Genomic DNA, 18,184 nt, shown 5'->3' on the forward strand with positions numbered 1-18,184 from the left:
TTAGCCTGTGTGATGCAGATTGAAACAACTTATACATGTATAAGATTTACATGGTGCGCAGAATGTAGAGATCTTTTTTACTTTCTTCGATGCCTTTTTCGATCTAACTATTACTGTTCTACTTTGATAGCAGTGGAAACATCTCTTTCTGATTTTTCTGTTTCTACCACATTTTTTTGTTGTTTCTTGAAATATGTGTTTGCTGTTAACTCTTGCTTGTTGAACTTCTTGTGATCCTTGATTGTCTAATCCGAGTATTGTATCAACTAATGTTTCTCGAAATTGTGTTATCTTCATTTTTTTATCAGAATTAATTGTATTGTAAACTATTAAAGCATTTACCATAGCAGTTCCAAACAGTATTTCTGTCGCCACCTTATGGTACCAACGTATAGACTTACGAACAGCTGTACTAAAGCTAGACAGTTGATCTGATAGATCAATTCCCGCTTTTCCGGAGTTGTAGTCGACAATTATCTTAGGCTTAACTATCGATTCTTTTTTTTTGTTCTTTTTTCCTGTGTCAATCATATCAATATTATGTTTTGTCGACAACATAGTTACATCCCTTTTATCACGCCATTTCGCAACAATAATACCGTCTGAATTTTCCTTTCCGATTATTTCCCCGGACTTCACTTTTTTTTTGTTATTTCAGGTAATTTTACTCTATTTGATCGCAGAGTTCCAACTAGGTGTGTATCATTAGTTAAAAGTTCGTTTGCAAGTGTAATTGAAGTGTAAAAATTATCCGTGACCATTGTACGTCCCATGTTTAAATACCTTCTACTTAGATCTAGAACAACTCTACAACCCAATCTCTTTCCATCCACTTGACTCTTTCCTCCATAAACTTGAACGTTATAAGTATAACCATTTGTTCCGCAAAGTTTAAACAATTTTACATCGTACTTATGAGCTTTCCCTGGTATATATTGTCTAAATAATAATCTGCCACGAAAAGGTACCATAGTCTCATCAACGGCCAATACCTCGCCTGGTTCCATTACATTTTGAAAACGGTTTACAATTTTATCAATTATATTATGTATTTTATAAATACGATCACCTTCAGGGGCTTTTTTATTGTCTGAAAAGTGCCAAAATCTTAGAAGTAATTCGAAGCGATTTCTAGACATTGTTTTTTGTGCCACATTGTTTTTATATCTATGTTTGGTGCTCCAGTAACTACCTAAATTTGGCATTTCAACGAGTCCCATCCATATTAATAAACACGAAAACAATTTAATCTCTTTTGAATCTGTAGGAACCCATTTTGTAAACCTGCTAAACTTGGAAATTCTATTATTTGATAAAAACTGTTCCGCGTTTCTGTTCGTTTCAATAACAATAAGTTCAATAATGTCATCAGTGAAAAATAAATTAAAACAGTCCTAAACAGTGGCATTAGCTGATATATTAATTTTTAATCCCGGAAAACCATTAAAAACTAGCTGTTTTTGATTATTACCTGTTACATTAGGACAAAATTTGAACACCAGGATTTGAAACCGGTAATATTGTGTCTTGTGAATGTTCGGTATCGCTGGTTTCACTTTGTTCATCTGAATCAGAAGTTATAATTGGGTTGTAGGTTTGGTCTTCATCTGTGTCATCGAAATCACTAAATGAACCTCCACTATCATCAGTGTCTAATAATTGACGTACCGTATCGTCATTTACTTTAGGTCTCTTTGGACGTAACGCCATAATTAAAAATAAAAAATTACAATAAAATATCACACGAAATTTTATTATGTACGACTGCCGGCGGTCATATGGCAACTGACTAATTATATTATAATGACAACGCCATGCGTCCGCCTGCTACCATACACTTTAAATATCATATTCTTACGTAGAAAGACATAACAAAGATAATAATATCGGAATTATTTTTTTACGATTATTTGTTCCATAAATATGCCAATATACATTTATGGAATAACATAAATAGAACGTGGCCTTGTAGGAAAGATAGCGATGCGACCGCCGGCTGCCGCATGGCAGTCAACGTGTTAAGTGTATAGTTTTTTCCCCTAGTGAAGGAAAAAGAGAAGGCTTCCTCAAATTGATCGAGAAAGGAAATAAATCTTTTAATACAATCCACATAGACCATTATGGGCCTCTGAGCACAACAAAAGGGAGATTTAAGCACATATTTGTGATTGTTGATGATTTTAGTAAATTTATAACTCTCTATGCTGTACGGTCAGTTAAAACAAAAGAAGTGTGCTCATAGCTTAACGAGTATTTCTTTCATTATAGTAGACCTCTTCGTATTATATCCGACCGTGGTACATGCTATACCTACCTCTGAAATGTTTTAGGAATATTGTAACTCCAATGACATACACCATATCCTAATTGCTGCTGGCTCACCACATGCTAATGGACAGGTTGAGAGGTATAATAGGACAGTTAAAGCTATATTATCTAAATCATTACATGAAAGAAGTAAAAATTGGAATAATTTTTTAAAAAAAGTACAATTTTGCATCAATAATAATTATAATCGCTCAATTAAAAGCACTCCTAGTGAAATTATCTTTGGTATGAATCAACACGGTGACTCTAATGATTATCTCAGATTGATTTTAGAGGCTGAGCAGTATCATGAAAGTGAGGATAGGGACTTAAGTGAGATTAGGAACTCTGCTCAAGAAAATATTCTTGATGCACAATTAAAGAATAAGTCATATTATGATAAAACTCACAAATCTCCTAAGAAGTATGAAATTGGAGATTATATTATGATCAAAAATGTAGATACAACACCTGGAATAAATAAAAAACATATGCCCAAATTTAAAGGGCCATATGAAATCAAAACTGTTCTCCCCAATGATAGGTATGTTATTCAAGATATCCCAGGCTTTCAGGTAACCCAGATTCCATTTAACTCAGTATATGAAGCTAGGAATATGAGCCCTTGGATTCAAATCTAATCAAAAATGTATTATGTATACTTTTATTTTATTTTTATTTTATTATCATTATTATTATAGGTACAACTTGTACTATTACCACTTATTATTATTTATTTTTTTTTATTTATTTATTTTACTACTTTGTATGCTATTAATTAGTAATTACCATTTTTTTTTATATATACACTTATGACTTATATGATAATATGTATTATTAATTTTATTTTTTTTCATTTGTGAGAGAAGTGGGAGCCACTTCTTGGTCAGAACGGCCGAGTTGTAGTAAATATTATATAGATAAGATAAGATGTAGCCGACTATCGATATCACTAGGATTTCCCTCATATTTATTATTTTATATAGTCAGTCTTCAGTTAACCACTGTTCGTAGTACATGTGAGCAATAGTGTGCGCCATGTACTATGACAGTTCTATTAACCACCTATTGATATTGTTAATTGTGATTTCATTATAAGTTATTAAATATACGTTAGAATATAATTTTCAATATTATTGTTATTAGTTACAACCCCACCTAAGCCATCCTACACATCATTCATTTCTTCGCGGTAGTCCGTCGTTTTTTTCGCAACTGTTTAGTATATTGATTTTGAACACCATTAAATCTTTTATGTTTTTTTGGAGAATTTGTATTTTTGTTGCGTCTTCTTTGTTCTCCATCCAAGCATTAACTATTGCTAAGTCTATGAAGTGTATTGCAACTTTTAACGTCCACTTCTTAGATTTAAACCATGTGCGGTAAGCTTCCATTTGTTGACTGCACAAGTCAACGCCATCCATATTTTTATTATATGATACTACTACTACAGGATAAGAAACATTTATCTCTTTAATTTCGGTTTTACTCCATCGTGGACCAACAATTTAACTATGCACAATTGTGCATCTACTACAGTAACATGTTATATTTGATATGAAACTTTAGCCAAACGAGAGGCTAATGATATTGGTTTGTGTATGTACAATTATTTATCTAATTACCAAAAAATATTACACATGTAACTATGTACAGTGATTGCTGCCCTGGGCAGAATAAAAACAGTATTCTTATGGAAATGTTTCTGTTTTTCTTGGATTAACAGGAAACTATACAAATAACAGATTATAAGTTTATGGTATCAGGCCACTCAAGAATAGAGTGTGACTCAGACCATGCCAAAATCGAAAAAATCCCGAAAAATATTTCTTTTTTCAATAAATCACCCGTATGATTGGATACAATTAATTAAGTAAGCAGGCAAAAACAAATTTTTGGTTGTAAAAATGACACAATATATGTTTTATGATTTCAACAGTTTGTTCAAAACAACCTATCAAATGAAAAAAACTAACAAAAATAAGAAAAAGTTTGTGTTTAGAGATGTCAAGTGGATTCGCTATACTAAAAATGAAAAAGAAATAGTACACCACTATTAATTCCATAAATTGAATCTAAGCAAAAGAAATCCAGTTTCAATGAACATTCCAAAAGCATATGATGACAATTTATTTATAACTGAAGAAAAAAAAGGATCTCATGTCATTGTTTAAGTTCATACCAGAAACTTTTCATAATTTTTATAAAAACTTTTTTCTTCCAGTTTAAATCGACGATGTCGTGGGGACTGCTTACGCATTGCTTACGCCTTATCGTTTATTTGAAATTAATAATATAATTACAATATGATACAAATAATAGTTCGGACTATAGGGATTGATGAGAAAATCTCCCATTTAACCCCCTTACAAAAAAAATGTAATTACATTTTGTGTTCAGCACCATGGTCTTGGCGGGCCGCCCTTGACTTCGCGTTCGGGTTATCCTATTCTAGGGCCGGCCGAAGCCCGCCATCCTCGTAACTCGTTCCTAATATGGTATGATCTGCCGTGATCGCAGTTCCTTCCGTGGTGCCATAAGAATGATAATGGAGAACGTGGTCAGTGGCACCTCCAACGTTTCGCTAAGCGAAATCGTGAGTGTGTGCGACTTGTTCTCCATACCGAGCGGATCGAGTGCAAGGGGCTGTTGCTACCTTGAAGCTCTCCCGTTACGTTGTGCTCTTCCAAAGGCTTCGTCCTCGCGTTCGTCGTCCTCTTTGGTCGACAGCATTGATTCAACCATGTTGATGAACTCCTGGTGATTTATCTTGAACTGGCGCCTTAGTCTCGAGCGATCTTCTGTACCTTCTGGTATTTCCTAAGGCAGGGGCCCACTCAAGATTTCTTCTACGTCGCCTGCGCACGGAGGTCTTCTCAGGATCTCGGTCATGTGGGCGCAATCGTCTAGCCATCTCGGGCAGACGAACAGAGTGTGTTCTGTCGTGTCATCGGGATCTACGCAGTAGCTGTCATCTATCCGTTTGAACCTGAACAGGTAGCTCCTGAAGCACCCGTGCCCAGAGAGTGCCTGCGTGTTCAGTGGTGGCTTGGCTAGCCAAACATATTATCCTATATATTGGTGAATTAAGTACCTATATATTATATTAATTAAGTAAATTTTGATTAAGAAGTGTTTGTACAATAGTATTAACTTTTAGGTATTTTTGAACACATTTTATAATATTATTTAAATTCAATGTTTTACTACATAATTATTTTATTTTGTTTTGTTTTACTTATTTTTCAAAAAAATAAATGTTTAAAGTGCAATTATAAGCTGTTTTTAGTCAATTTATATAATTATTAAAACAACTTACTTTATTATCAAATAATATAAATCAATTTTAGATTGAATTTTGTTGACTTGATACCAATAGCACAAACATTTTTTTGAATATTAACGACTAGATACCATTCAAGTCATAATATTTAACAACGTTTGTATTGTTAGTGTCAAGTCAACCAAAATGACGGAACAATTATTTTTAAGTATTTTATTTTATATAAACATGTAACAAATCAAAGTTAAAAATAAAATAAAATATAATTAACGCTCGAAACGGTATAAGTGTCGTCATTAAAATAATTTATAATCTAAAAACATCATAACAATAATTTATAAATATTACCAAATCACATAAACGCTATCAAGAAAAAAAAATTAAAATAAATGTTTTCCTTGGTAAATAGATCTAAATTTAGATAAATACATCATAATATTTTTGTCAATTTTATACTGATTAATGATCATACATTTTAATTGAAGCTTTAATCCGTTTTAAATCAGATAGAGCCATATTTTTATTAATTCCTATTGAAATTGAACATATTTTCGTCATCGTTTCAAATTGGATTTCTATTAGTATTGATATAACCACATGTGTTGCCAGTGTTGGTGGATGGGCACTGCGAAATTGCCATTTGTACATTTTGTGAAAGCTTTCTGGGCCGTTTGTTGTTCTATTGATTTAATTTATTTTTTTAGCTGTTCCAGTAATAAAATAATATTTTTAATTAAACTTACCTAGGTATAATTATTGATGGCTCTTTTGCCTATATTTTAGGTAGAAATAAACAACCAGGTTCAATGTATGTCTTTAAAATATAATCAGTAATGACCTTCAGTGTCATTTAGACACGAACTCATAAGTCATAAGTTGAATAAAACCATCTTCAACTTGTTCGAATGGTAGAAATGGTAGTCCAAAAATCGATTTTAACCACTGCCCCAATTCGTTGTTATTACCTAATATATGATATTCGTTATGTATTGTGGTTTTGTATCTAATCAATTAAGTAATTTATGTTATATTATATTTATTATTTTCTAAGTTGTAATATAATAAGTGCTTGCCCTACGCTACCAAGCTTGGCCTAAATAGAATCGACATCCAATAATCTTTATGTCAGGAAACACCGTTTTTGCAGCCTCATGAGCAGCAAAATCGAACATGCAATTGTTTTATACTTAGTATTTCAGATGAATATTTTGAGCTTAATTGAATTAAATACATTCACATTTGATTAAAAGTTTTTTTACATTTATCAATGAAAAAAAATAAACCAAAGATAAATAATAACCGTTTTTAATCCATGTATCGTATAAAGTTGCATAAAATGCTTGGTTGCATATTCAAAAGTACCATCTACAAATTCATCTTCACACTGTAATAGTACATTAATATTTGTCTTCGTTGTAATACAAATAAATTGCAAATCGTCTGGCGCGTGAAAAGTTTTTTCAATTTTGAATTTAATAACACCATTTTCTTCCATTTTTTTCAACTAAAGTATAGCACAGGTCAATGATCTGGGAAAGGAGAATAATTTTTCTGTCTTTTATCATACATGATATGATATTTCATATGGATTTTATATCTGCAGCTTGTGACACTTCAAACTCTGTTGCCATCAGTTCAGATCTGGTTATGTTTTATGGTCTCATTGAAATTGAGTCTTCTGCTTTACGTTCACAATTTTCTCGTGAGATTTGGTGTTCGATTTTCGATTTTGTGTTTAAAATAAGACTGTGCTCACCCAACATTGACAATACTTTTGAACGGACACTGTTTGATAATATACTGGCTTAGCATGTCCTGTTATCGTACAACAATATTTGTACCGTATGTTGACCATTTTATTGATCAATTAGTAGCTGGATTTTACAAAAATATATTCAAAGGTATGTATTTATTATATTTAAATTATACTTGTATAATTGAATAAAAAATGTATGGTTCATTCACAATTTAAATTATACAGATTTTGAAGCTATTTTTTCAAAAAATCAGTTTCTTAACTCATACAACCATAAGTATGTTTATTTTAGATACCCTACGTCTATTCATTTCAAAATTTCCAAAGGTGTCTCTCAGAATATTAAACATTTTGGCTAAGAGTCTTGTAGTTGTTGTCTCCGGGTTTTTCGTATAATCTTTCTTTTCAAGGAATTATTTTTCAGTGGTTTAGATATAGAAGGTTGATTAATTTTAGGTAGAGGTTTTTCTAAACGATTCACTGTTGTCCTGGTCTGTTTACTTACTCATTAACCAGTTGTTTATGAACATCATATTTTGCTGCTTCTTTAGTGGTTGAATTGTTCCTATCATTCCAATCTATATCACTCTTTATGTGTCTTTGTAAAAATTCACTCCAACAGAAATATTATCATCATCGGAATCATCTTCAAAAATTGAACTATCATATTATTCTTCAAATAAGAATTGTTCAGTGAATCCTATTGCTATACAAAGTGGTTCTGGGTTAATTGTTTCAATTTTTGATATAGATTCTGACTCCAATTTTAACTTAATACTTGATTCAATTGTTGGTATAACATAATATAATTCAAATTTGATTTTTCCTCATAATTTTAAACTAATTTGATTTTAGGGTATTGTTATTCTTTGGTTTTTAAGGAAGTATTTTTTGATACCGTTTATTAGTCATTTTCATTTTTTCTTTTCTATCATTGTTTAGGACGTCTAGGTTTCTTAAAATTTTCAATTAATACAAAATAATACAAAAAAAAAAAAATATGTAATTTATCACTTAAAATAAACCATATTATGTATGTAGGTTTATGTTTTAGACATACATACTACATAGTTAGGAATTCATAACACAAACATAATACACTGAAAAAAATAAGTAGGTAAAAATAATGAAAACTTAGGTCAATTTAATAATATCTTTGTTACTCCTGAGCTGACAAACAAATTGTCATTCCTACACCATAAACATTGTTAAATCTACAATAAGAATAAAACTAACAATTCTCCCGATTAATACAACAAATACTTTGTTAAATCTACACGAATCATGTTGTTAATAAAATGTATTGATGAAATTAATTCAACAATAAAATTTGTTGATACCAACATAAATAATGTTGAATAAACCATAGACATTTATTAAATTAAATTAATTTGTCTGTTAATACTATAATTTGAATTATATTTTCTACAAAATTTTTTGTTGTTATTAGTATCACCTATACTCGTGGTAAAAATATTTTTACCAATTTATTTCTTTTCTTTTCTTTATTTTTTTTATAGTAATACATTTATTATTTGTATAAACAAATTAAAAATGTAAAATGTTCTAATAAAATAAATCAATAAGTTAAATATTATCTTTTAAATTTATTCAAATAATATTGGTGAAGTATATTATAAACTATTAACAAAATAATATTTAATATAATTAACATAAATATTAAAATATATGTATCATATGTAGGAACCTTCTACCATACCTTAATAGTTATAAAAAATATTACATTAAGTATTATATGTAATAAATAATAATTAATACAACATATATACAAGTAATAAGATAATATTTAAAACAAGAATATAATAATAATAATAGTTTTTAAATTGATTCAAATACTGTTGCTTAAGTATACAAAATTATTAACTATTAACAATATAATATTTAATATAAGGAACATAAATATTAAAATATATGTATTATATGTAGGCGCATTCTACCACAATAGTTAAAAAAAAATATTACATAAAATATTATACGTAATAAATAATAATTAATACAAGTTATAATACAAATATATACAAGTAATATTTAAAACAAAAATAAAATAATAACAATTAAAAAAGATATAGAAATATGTAAAAACAGTACTTGAAATATATTTTATTTATTTAGTTCTGAAATAATTAGACTTATAATTGGATGAGATTGATCTGACTTAGTATGAATATTATAAAAAAATTTTTGTATAAACAACTATAAAATATAAGATTCATCAGGGTATAACAAATTAAATGTATGGAACAATTTAAAAACTACATCCACTGCTCTCTGGATAGTTAAAACTTTGTACTTTATATCATCAAAGTATACAATAATATCTTTTGGTTCTAGTAATTGACCAATTACAACAATGAATGGTTGTATTGGGATACCTAAACCTGTGAAAAAATAGCAAATAAATTAAATTAAATTAACTATTTTTAATAACTTTTTAATAGACACCTAATCTATTTACTCTAACTAATATCATTGATTATACATATTTACTAAGTATAATCAATGTTAATGCCAAAAAACAAACCTTTTTTTTTAGCTATAACATCTTCAAACTGTGAAACTGTATCAACATTAATTAAAAACGATTGCTGTGAATCTCGAATTGAGTACTTTATGGTGGATTTTTGTCCTTTATCATTACGGGTTGATTTTTTTGCGATAAGAATAAATACTACATGTAAAAGATGAAAAATACATGCAGTACGGCCATCTGAAAAATAATAAATAATTTTAAACATGTAGTATTTAATACTTAAAGATAACCCTTACTTTCTAGTGGATTCTTTTCTAGAACTTCTTCAAGCAGTTTTAAACTTTGGGAATCTTTAATTTTTAATTTTAACAAATCTATAAGTTTAAATGATACATCTGAATAAATTGACATTAAGTTAGATGAATTTGGATACAGCATAATAAAATCAATATCAATCTAGAATAACAAAATAAAATTGTATATTATTAAATAATTAAAATATCTCGGTCCACTTCAATAATACTTATACTTACTAATTTATAACCAGCTGGAAGCTTATAGCTTGTCCAGTATTTTAATGTATCAGTGGTACTTTCACTATTTCTTATATAATTCAGTCTATATTTCACAGTTGCTTTCCAGATAATTTCAATTTCATTAAATGAGCAATTATCGTGTTTTAAACTATTTAAGTATTCATCAATATCAGTTTCTGAATCTATATAAAAAAAAATAAACATACAGATATTATTTATTGTACTTACAGGATATTATTAGTTAGAAAAGTAAAAACAAATTTAATGCAACAAAATATTTACCAAAGTTTTTCAACTGACGAACATTACTATTTTCATCATATTTTGAAAGTTTATGTTTCTTTGTTACTTCGATTAGTCCACCATTCTTTAAATTTCTTATTACATTGTGATATTTTGCATATAATTTTCCTTTTGGCGCTTTATTTCCATCACGCATAAAGTAATAATCCTAATAAAAATAAATCATTTTTATCATTGTTTGCTAATTTACAAAATTTTGAAAAAACAAATTACCTTAACTTCATTAGGAAAAGCTGCAACGATTTGATTGGAAATTTCTTCAGCAGTTTCAATTGTCATGATAATATTTTCTTTTATAGCTGTTTTAATAATAATATCAACCAGTATTAATCTAGATGCATCATTTAATGAACCAAACTTTTTGTGGTTGGCAAGCACCAAAGATCCCTGTGATTGGTCTTCAAGTATTTTGCTTAGACTTAATACTGGTTTTGTAACTACTGTTGTAGTTTCAGGTAACATCATAGGAATTGCATCTGAAATATGTTTGCTAACACTCTGAAGTCCTATTAACTGATTTGGAACTGATTATTTGTTTTCCATTTTGATAAACAAATTTCAAATTTTATTTGATGCCTAGGGGAAAATGTTTCAACAATTTTTCACATTGAGCTGATGTTATATTACTCAAACATTCCAAATCAATCATTGAATCTAAACATTTTTTAAATTTGTGATATTAACAAAACAGTTATATTATATTCATTGTTTTTTTTTACCAATGCATGTATTATATAAACAGCCCAATTTCCAATTGTTTAACAATAACCACAATTTGTAAGAAATTTCTTCTGTAATCTTTGGATATTCGTTCATTACAGAATTTTGAGGTTCATTCATGTTTTGAAAATTAACAAGATTATCAATATTAGTTACATTAAATAAATCTGATGTAAAGCCATTTGTGATTTTATTTGCTTCGTCACCACTTAGATCCATTTTGTCTAACATACATATAAGCAAATTAATTATTAAATATTAAGTTATAACATATTATTTTATACAAACATACTGAAAATATCTTAATAAGTAGGTAGGTACCTAAAACAAGCAAATAAAAAAAAAGTATATTTATAAATATGGATGAAGTTAATAAATATTGCATAAATGTATATATATATAAAAAAAAAATTCTTAAAAACTATCATTGATAAAGTTTATAAGATGTTAATAATATTTTTTAAGCCGTATCATAATTGTATTATTAGCGACTCTAATATATTAATTGGGGGCCCATTTAAATCATCAATACTAAAAATACTCAAACTACCTGGTTGTGTTAAATTGTCTTCAACAACATATGCATCAAAATGTGAACGATAATAATTTACTTTAAATTCTTCAGCAAGAATTAAACATTTATTTTTATTTACTTTTATGTTGTGTAACTGGATACAAGTTACAGTTATGTAACAAAGTTAAATTTAAAGTTAAAAGTTACATTGATAAATAAAATATGTTTGTAATTATTCATTCATTATAATATCATTAACCATTTTAAAAGTTTTATGTATTAAATATAAGACAACCTACCCGTATAATAAGTCACAATAAAAAAACATGTTTATATAGCAGTTTTTAAAACATGTCAGTGGCGGATTTAAGGGGGGGCCCGAAGGGCCTCGGCCCCCCCCCCATTAGCATAAGTTAGGTTTTATTCTTTTTTATTATTAATTTTTATAATTTTATCTTTTATATTGTATCGCTCAAACACATTATATTATAATTTAAGAAATATTATCATTATATATATTTTATATTATCATTATATAAGAAATTCTCCCAAACATATTACTATTACTTTTATTATGCGGGTATAAAGACATTTCGCCTTAACGCAGACGGCAGACCGGCTATTTTTGCCGGGTACGACTCGTTTGCGCACATTTGCCTTTTTTACGACACGTTTGCGCACAAAATCACAACTCGTTTGCGCACACATATTTTAGGTTTAAATAATAAAGGTACAACTCGTTTGCGCACACATATTTTTTTACGATTCGTTTGAGTACAACAGCACATTTTCCTTCTCACTTTAATATAGGCTTAGGACTATCTGTTTTGTACAGGCGTGATTAAAAATGTGCATAATGTGTGTGTTTTTGTTTTGAATAAAAATATAATTATACTATTAATAAGAAGTAATATTATAGTAGTATATTGGTTATAAAATCATACTATTAATAAGTAGTAATAATAGCATATTATAGTTATAAAATTATACTAATTTTGTATGGTGGCATACAAGTCCGATTTTCTTTATATAAGTTAAGCGATCAATTATTTTATTTTTATATTCATTCCAAATATTTTCCAATTGTATCTCCTTATTGATTGTCTCTTTTTTCTTGTAGTTTATGATATTATTGTTTATCGAATTAATTTTTAAATCAGTTTCACTCTGAATATCAATAATTACGTCAATTACTTGATGTATGTGTGGATGAGCAGTGTAAAACTGACTGTTATAATGTTTGTGACAACTTTCTGCACCATTAGTAGTCTTAGGATTATTAATAGGTTCACAAGCCCATAATTTAGGGGGAAAATTACTGTCCGATGTTATGTAATTTTCTAAAATATAATCGGAAAATATAGAAGTAGTACTTGGCGCTAACGACATAAGATCACAAAATCCATCAGAAACTTCTTCAGGAGGTAAATAACTTAATCCAAAAAAATATTTCATCCATTTGCCAATTTCAGAGTCATTGTTTAAGTACTCGCTCGATAATATTTTGTGTTGTTGAATATGTCTAAACCAATTTTGTCCTAAATGAAAGTTACAACATGCAATTTTGCAGTTAGGAAAAATTTGCAATACTGCATTATGCGCAGCTTTTTCAAAGTCTACATGAAAATTGCTTAAATTTATTATTTTACCAGTAATTTGAATACATATATTTTGTAATGTATTCCACATATTGACGTAAGTATCAGTATGTTTGTTACTTAAAAAACAAAACGCCACAGGAACATAAAAATTGTTTATATATACGTGAATAGTATAAAGTTGAACAAAATATTTCGGAGCGAATGTAAATGTCCCATCCCCAAAAACGTGTTCTGCACTTTGTAGCAATTCCAAATTATTTTTACATGTAAATATAAATATATTTTCATCATCACTAACAAAACAAAATGCATTACCTTTGTTAGTAAGATTATGTTGAAGATCAATTAATTGTTTTTTAGCATCTTCTAAAGATTTCGGTATATTTGGAAAGGATTTCTTTCGTTTTTCATACATGGATCTTCGAATTAATTTCATATCACTATATTGAAGATGTTCAGAGTTATCATTTTTTTGCAGTTCCCGGCGTATTAGTTTATTTGGTTTAATGTGTAAATCCTCTTCTGCTCTACGTTTCAAATTGCTTCTTGCTACTTCTCGATGAATTGTTCGGTTGTCGTACTCTTCATGGGTATGCGTGTTTGTCATTTTTAAAATTGTATATTTTATATTATTAACCAACCTAACTACAACACTCACGGAACATTTTTTATTTGTACACCTAAAATGTATATCACCTGATTTCAACGTTCGAAATTCTCTAAATTTATAATTATCTATATTTATGCACTTTTTACTTCGACGCGTTTCAAAAACATCAGAAACTTCGATATCCATAGTCAGTATAATAGTTATAGTACTGGTTTCTGGCGAACGACTGTTTAAAAGTATATTATATTTAATACACGTCGATTATTTTTAATGATGATCATGACTAATGATATCGATTATTGATATGCTGATAATTTGTATTGTTCAAGATATAATATTATTATTATCTATCGCGTTATTCCGAGACCAAGTTCGACGACCTTTGTACAGATTAAGCTCGGCAAGTTCAACAGTCGTCCCCTCCTCTCTTGCCTATACGACAACCGTGGACATATCCACCTACGCACTGTACGTACTACGTACTGTTCTTCCGCGACCGTCGTACGAGACGTCGCCTTTGTCGCGTGTGCGTCGTTTTTCATTATCATAAAATATTATATTATATTATGTTACGCAGTAACATTTATGTTTTGCGCAAACGAGTCGTCCGTTTCAGATTAACGACGGTATTCGTTGTGCGCAAACGAGTCATCTATATTTAGGTAAAAAATTTGGATTGTGCGCAAACGAGTTGCACCGATTTTTGCCATGTATCGTTCCTACTGGCCATCGCTATCTTATCTTATTTTATTTGTAAGACGATTCTCACTAATCCATTTCTATATTGCTATTATCGTTTTAAAATGTTGGTAATTTTACAGTCGTCGACCGTCGTGTCACTCGTGTGTAATTCGTATTTTCGTGCTGTACTCGCCTGTACTGCTGTTGTCCGTGGTGTTTTCGTTTGTAGTTTCGTGTTCAATTATTCTGTTTTAAAATGTCACAAAAACGACAAAGTGAAATAAACTTTTTTTTTTAAAAGTTGAAAACAAGTGACGAAAATAATCCATCTCCAAGTGAAGGTATAGAAAATGTAAGCGTGTTACCAACAGTCAGAGCCAGCTACATTTTCTGATTCGTGTGAAGTCGATTTTAACAGTCAATATGATATCGCATTTGCTATTGAAGAAAATGCAAATCTAAAAATTCGAAACGATCCAAATATGCTTTACAAATATTTAAAAGAAACGTGGTCACCTAAACAAAATTATATTTTCCCTGTAAGTATGAATAAAAAAGGTCATAAAAGAAGCTTTCAAATTGAATTGCTAAATAAGCAAAACTGGTTAGCTTATAGTCGTAATAGAGAAGGAGCGTTTTGTAAAGTATGTGTACTTTTTGGACCAAAGTTTGGTGGGATTGGAGGACAAAGGCTTGGGGTCTTAAAAGAAATTCCTATGATAAAATACAAAGATGCTTTACACGATTTTAAGATACATATGGAAAGAGAATATCATAAAACAGCAATTGTGCGATCTTTAGAATTTATAAAATGTTTTAAAGGCAAACAAAAACCAATAGAAATTCAACTTGATGACCAACTAAATGAAACTGTCAAACAAAATAAAAAGAAGTTGATTCCTATAATTAAAACAATTATTTTCTGTGGTCGTCATAATATATCTATAAGGGGGCATAGAGACGATGTTAATTTATCAAATCTGATTTCAAATGACCAAGCAAAAAATAATTTTAATATTGGAATATTCAAAGAATTGTTGATGTTCAGAATAGACGCGGGCGATGTAGATCTTCGCAATCACTTAGAACCGGCTCCAAAAAATGCAACATTTGTTAGTAAAACTATTCAAAATAATTTGATCGATATATGTGGCTCGATTATCACAGACAAATTAATAAAAGAGGTGAATGAATGTAAATTTTTTTCAATTTTATGTGATGAAACTTCAGATTTATCACACATTGAGCAAATGAGTTTATCGATTAGATATGTTGATTTAAAATCATGCTTGATAAAAGAAAATTTTATTTGCTTTGTTCCGGTTTATGAATGTACTGGTGAAAATTTAGCAAATACAATCGTCCAAAAATTAAAAGAAATTGATTTAAGTTTGGAATTTTTACGAGGGCAGGGATATGATGGTGAAGCAAATATGTCTGGTAAATACCGCGGAGTTCAAGCTAGAATCTTAAATTTGCAACCAAAGGCAACGTACACTCATTGTGCATCGCACCGCCTAAATTTAACTTTAATAAAAGCATGTAATGTATTATCTATAAAAAAATTATTTTCTACAGTCAAAGAAGTATCTAACTTTGTGCGTGATTCTCCCAAAAGAGTTGATTTATTTAAAAAAAAAAATAAATGCAATTTTGCCTTCATCAAAATCAGTTTTGCTAGTAAAGTTGTGTGAAACTAGATGGGTAGAATCTCACGAGGCGATTATTCGGTTTTCCGATATGCTTATACCTATTGTACAATTTTTGGAAGACATGACAGTTAATACGGATGGAAATATACTTTCTAAATGTAACGGACTTCTTCATTCAATATTGACTTTTGAATTTATTTTGGCCTTAGAAGTAGCAGTAGAAATATTGTCTTTGACTTTGCCAATATCACGTAAATTACAAGACCCTGGTTTGGATTTGACAAAATGTATTGAAATCATACAGACTGTATTAGATGTTCTTAAAAACAAAAGACAAAATGCAACATTTAACAACATTTTTAATCGAGCCGTATCAAAAGCCGAAAATTTAAACATTGAAGTTAAAACACCACGAATATGCAAACAACAAATAAATCGATCAAACAACATTACTTCAAGTCCTGAAGAATATTTTAAAATTACGGTATACTTCACAGTTTTGGACAATTTCATAACATCTATTCAATCCATGTTTTTTGACAACCAAAATCCAATATTATTTAAAATCCAACAACTGATACCTTATTATTTACACAATAAATCTGAAGAACATATTATAGAAGGTGCCACTTTTTATGAAGCAGATTTGCCTGGATCCATAGACGAATTAAAAGGTAAAAACAATTATTATAATAAATCACTAGGTATTACATTTTTGAAATAAATTATAAATGCATTATTACAATAATTTACAGGTGAAATTGCATTGTGGCAGCTGCATTGGACTCAACAACCAGTAAAAAAGGAAAAAATAAATGCAGCAATAGACGCATTCAAAGAAACTGAAGATGGGTATTTTCCAAACATTCGTCAACTTTTACTAATTTTAGCAATATTACCAGTAACAACATCGATAAGTGAGAGGTCTTTCTCAACGCTAAAACGCATAAAAACATACTTGAGAACAACAATGGGGGAAAACCGTTTAAACGGGTTAGCTTTGCTTAATATACATAAACAAATTGATGTAAAACCTGAAGAAGTGTTAGATATGTTTTCAAAATCTAATCCTAGGAAATTACAATTATCTTTATCGTTATAAATATTTACAATATTATTATAATTTAAATATAATCTTCAACAAATAAAAAAAATACACATTTAAAATTATTGTCTATTTGTATGTATTTGTTAATTACTGAAAAAATTTAAGATTTGCATTTTGGACTATGGCGGCCCCCCCCCAAAATTAAATCCTGGATCCGCCACTGAAACATGTGTCAATCTTCTAACGTAACAGTCATACAATTAGTAGTTAATCTTCTAAATAAGTGCATCCAACATAGGTATAGTAATAGTAATATAAAATAGAAATGTATATATAGTAATTAATTTAATAACTAAGTCAATTATGGTATTTATATAATACTATATTAAATAATACAATTTAAAAACATGGAATTGAATTTAAAATTAAATAAAAAAATTGTATTAATTATTTTTTACTAAAATTAAAATGATTATTTTTCTTTAAGAAAAACTTTTTTCAAAATTGTGGACAGATAAATTTCTTGTAGTAATACAATGAATGAACCCAGAAAATGAAAATAACCTTTCAATTGGAGTAGAAGAATAGAGAGTTATATTAAATTTTACAAATAGTTTTTTTATTGTGGCATAATTATTTAAAACTGACAATGACTTATTTTTATCATTAAAAAATTGTCGTT

The 18,184-nt window shown here is 29.0% G+C and overlaps 4 protein-coding genes and 1 pseudogene across 4 annotated transcripts; 1 reads left to right on the top strand and 4 right to left on the bottom strand.

The window, feature by feature from the left end:
- LOC132925368 (uncharacterized) lies at positions 1–558 on the bottom strand. Its single transcript, XM_060989771.1, has one exon. It carries the CDS (start codon positions 556–558, stop codon positions 1–3), a length of 558 nt encoding a protein of 185 aa, XP_060845754.1.
- A 77-nt stretch (positions 559–635) lies between these two features.
- LOC132925370 (piggyBac transposable element-derived protein 4-like) lies at positions 636–1,205 on the bottom strand. The gene has a single exon (XM_060989772.1). It carries the CDS (start codon positions 1,203–1,205, stop codon positions 636–638), a length of 570 nt encoding a protein of 189 aa, XP_060845755.1.
- An 8,262-nt stretch (positions 1,206–9,467) lies between these two features.
- LOC132924284 (uncharacterized) lies at positions 9,468–11,615 on the bottom strand (annotated as a pseudogene).
- A 1,279-nt stretch (positions 11,616–12,894) lies between these two features.
- LOC132925371 (uncharacterized) lies at positions 12,895–13,599 on the bottom strand. Its single transcript, XM_060989773.1, has one exon. The coding sequence runs from the start codon at positions 13,597–13,599 to the stop codon at positions 12,895–12,897; it is 705 nt and encodes a 234-aa protein (XP_060845756.1).
- Positions 13,600–15,347: 1,748 nt separating this feature from the next.
- LOC132925372 (52 kDa repressor of the inhibitor of the protein kinase-like) lies at positions 15,348–17,556 on the top strand. The gene is made up of 3 exons (XM_060989774.1): positions 15,348–16,289; positions 16,381–17,128; positions 17,210–17,556. Exons 1-3 carry the CDS (start codon positions 15,348–15,350, stop codon positions 17,554–17,556), a joined length of 2,037 nt encoding a protein of 678 aa, XP_060845757.1.
- The last annotated feature ends 628 nt before the right edge of the window (positions 17,557–18,184 follow it).

Source organism: Rhopalosiphum padi, chromosome 3 (genome assembly GCF_020882245.1).
Source record: "Rhopalosiphum padi isolate XX-2018 chromosome 3, ASM2088224v1, whole genome shotgun sequence".
NCBI lineage: Eukaryota > Metazoa > Arthropoda > Insecta > Hemiptera > Aphididae > Rhopalosiphum > Rhopalosiphum padi.

Excerpts from the sequence above, each read along its gene's own strand:
- LOC132925371 (XM_060989773.1), bottom strand. The coding sequence starts at position 13,599 with ATGTGGAATACATTACAAAATATATGTATTCAAATTACTGGTAAAATA.
- LOC132925372 (XM_060989774.1), top strand. The coding sequence starts at position 15,348 with ATGAATAAAAAAGGTCATAAAAGAAGCTTTCAAATTGAATTGCTAAAT. Across the intron at positions 16,290-16,380 it reads TCTTAAATTTGCAACCAAAG|TCAAAGAAGTATCTAACTTT; the intron begins GCAACGTACACT and ends TATTTTCTACAG. Across the intron at positions 17,129-17,209 it reads ATCCATAGACGAATTAAAAG|GTGAAATTGCATTGTGGCAG; the intron begins GTAAAAACAATT and ends AATAATTTACAG.
- LOC132925368 (XM_060989771.1), bottom strand. The coding sequence starts at position 558 with ATGTTGTCGACAAAACATAATATTGATATGATTGACACAGGAAAAAAG.
- LOC132925370 (XM_060989772.1), bottom strand. The coding sequence starts at position 1,205 with ATGCCAAATTTAGGTAGTTACTGGAGCACCAAACATAGATATAAAAAC.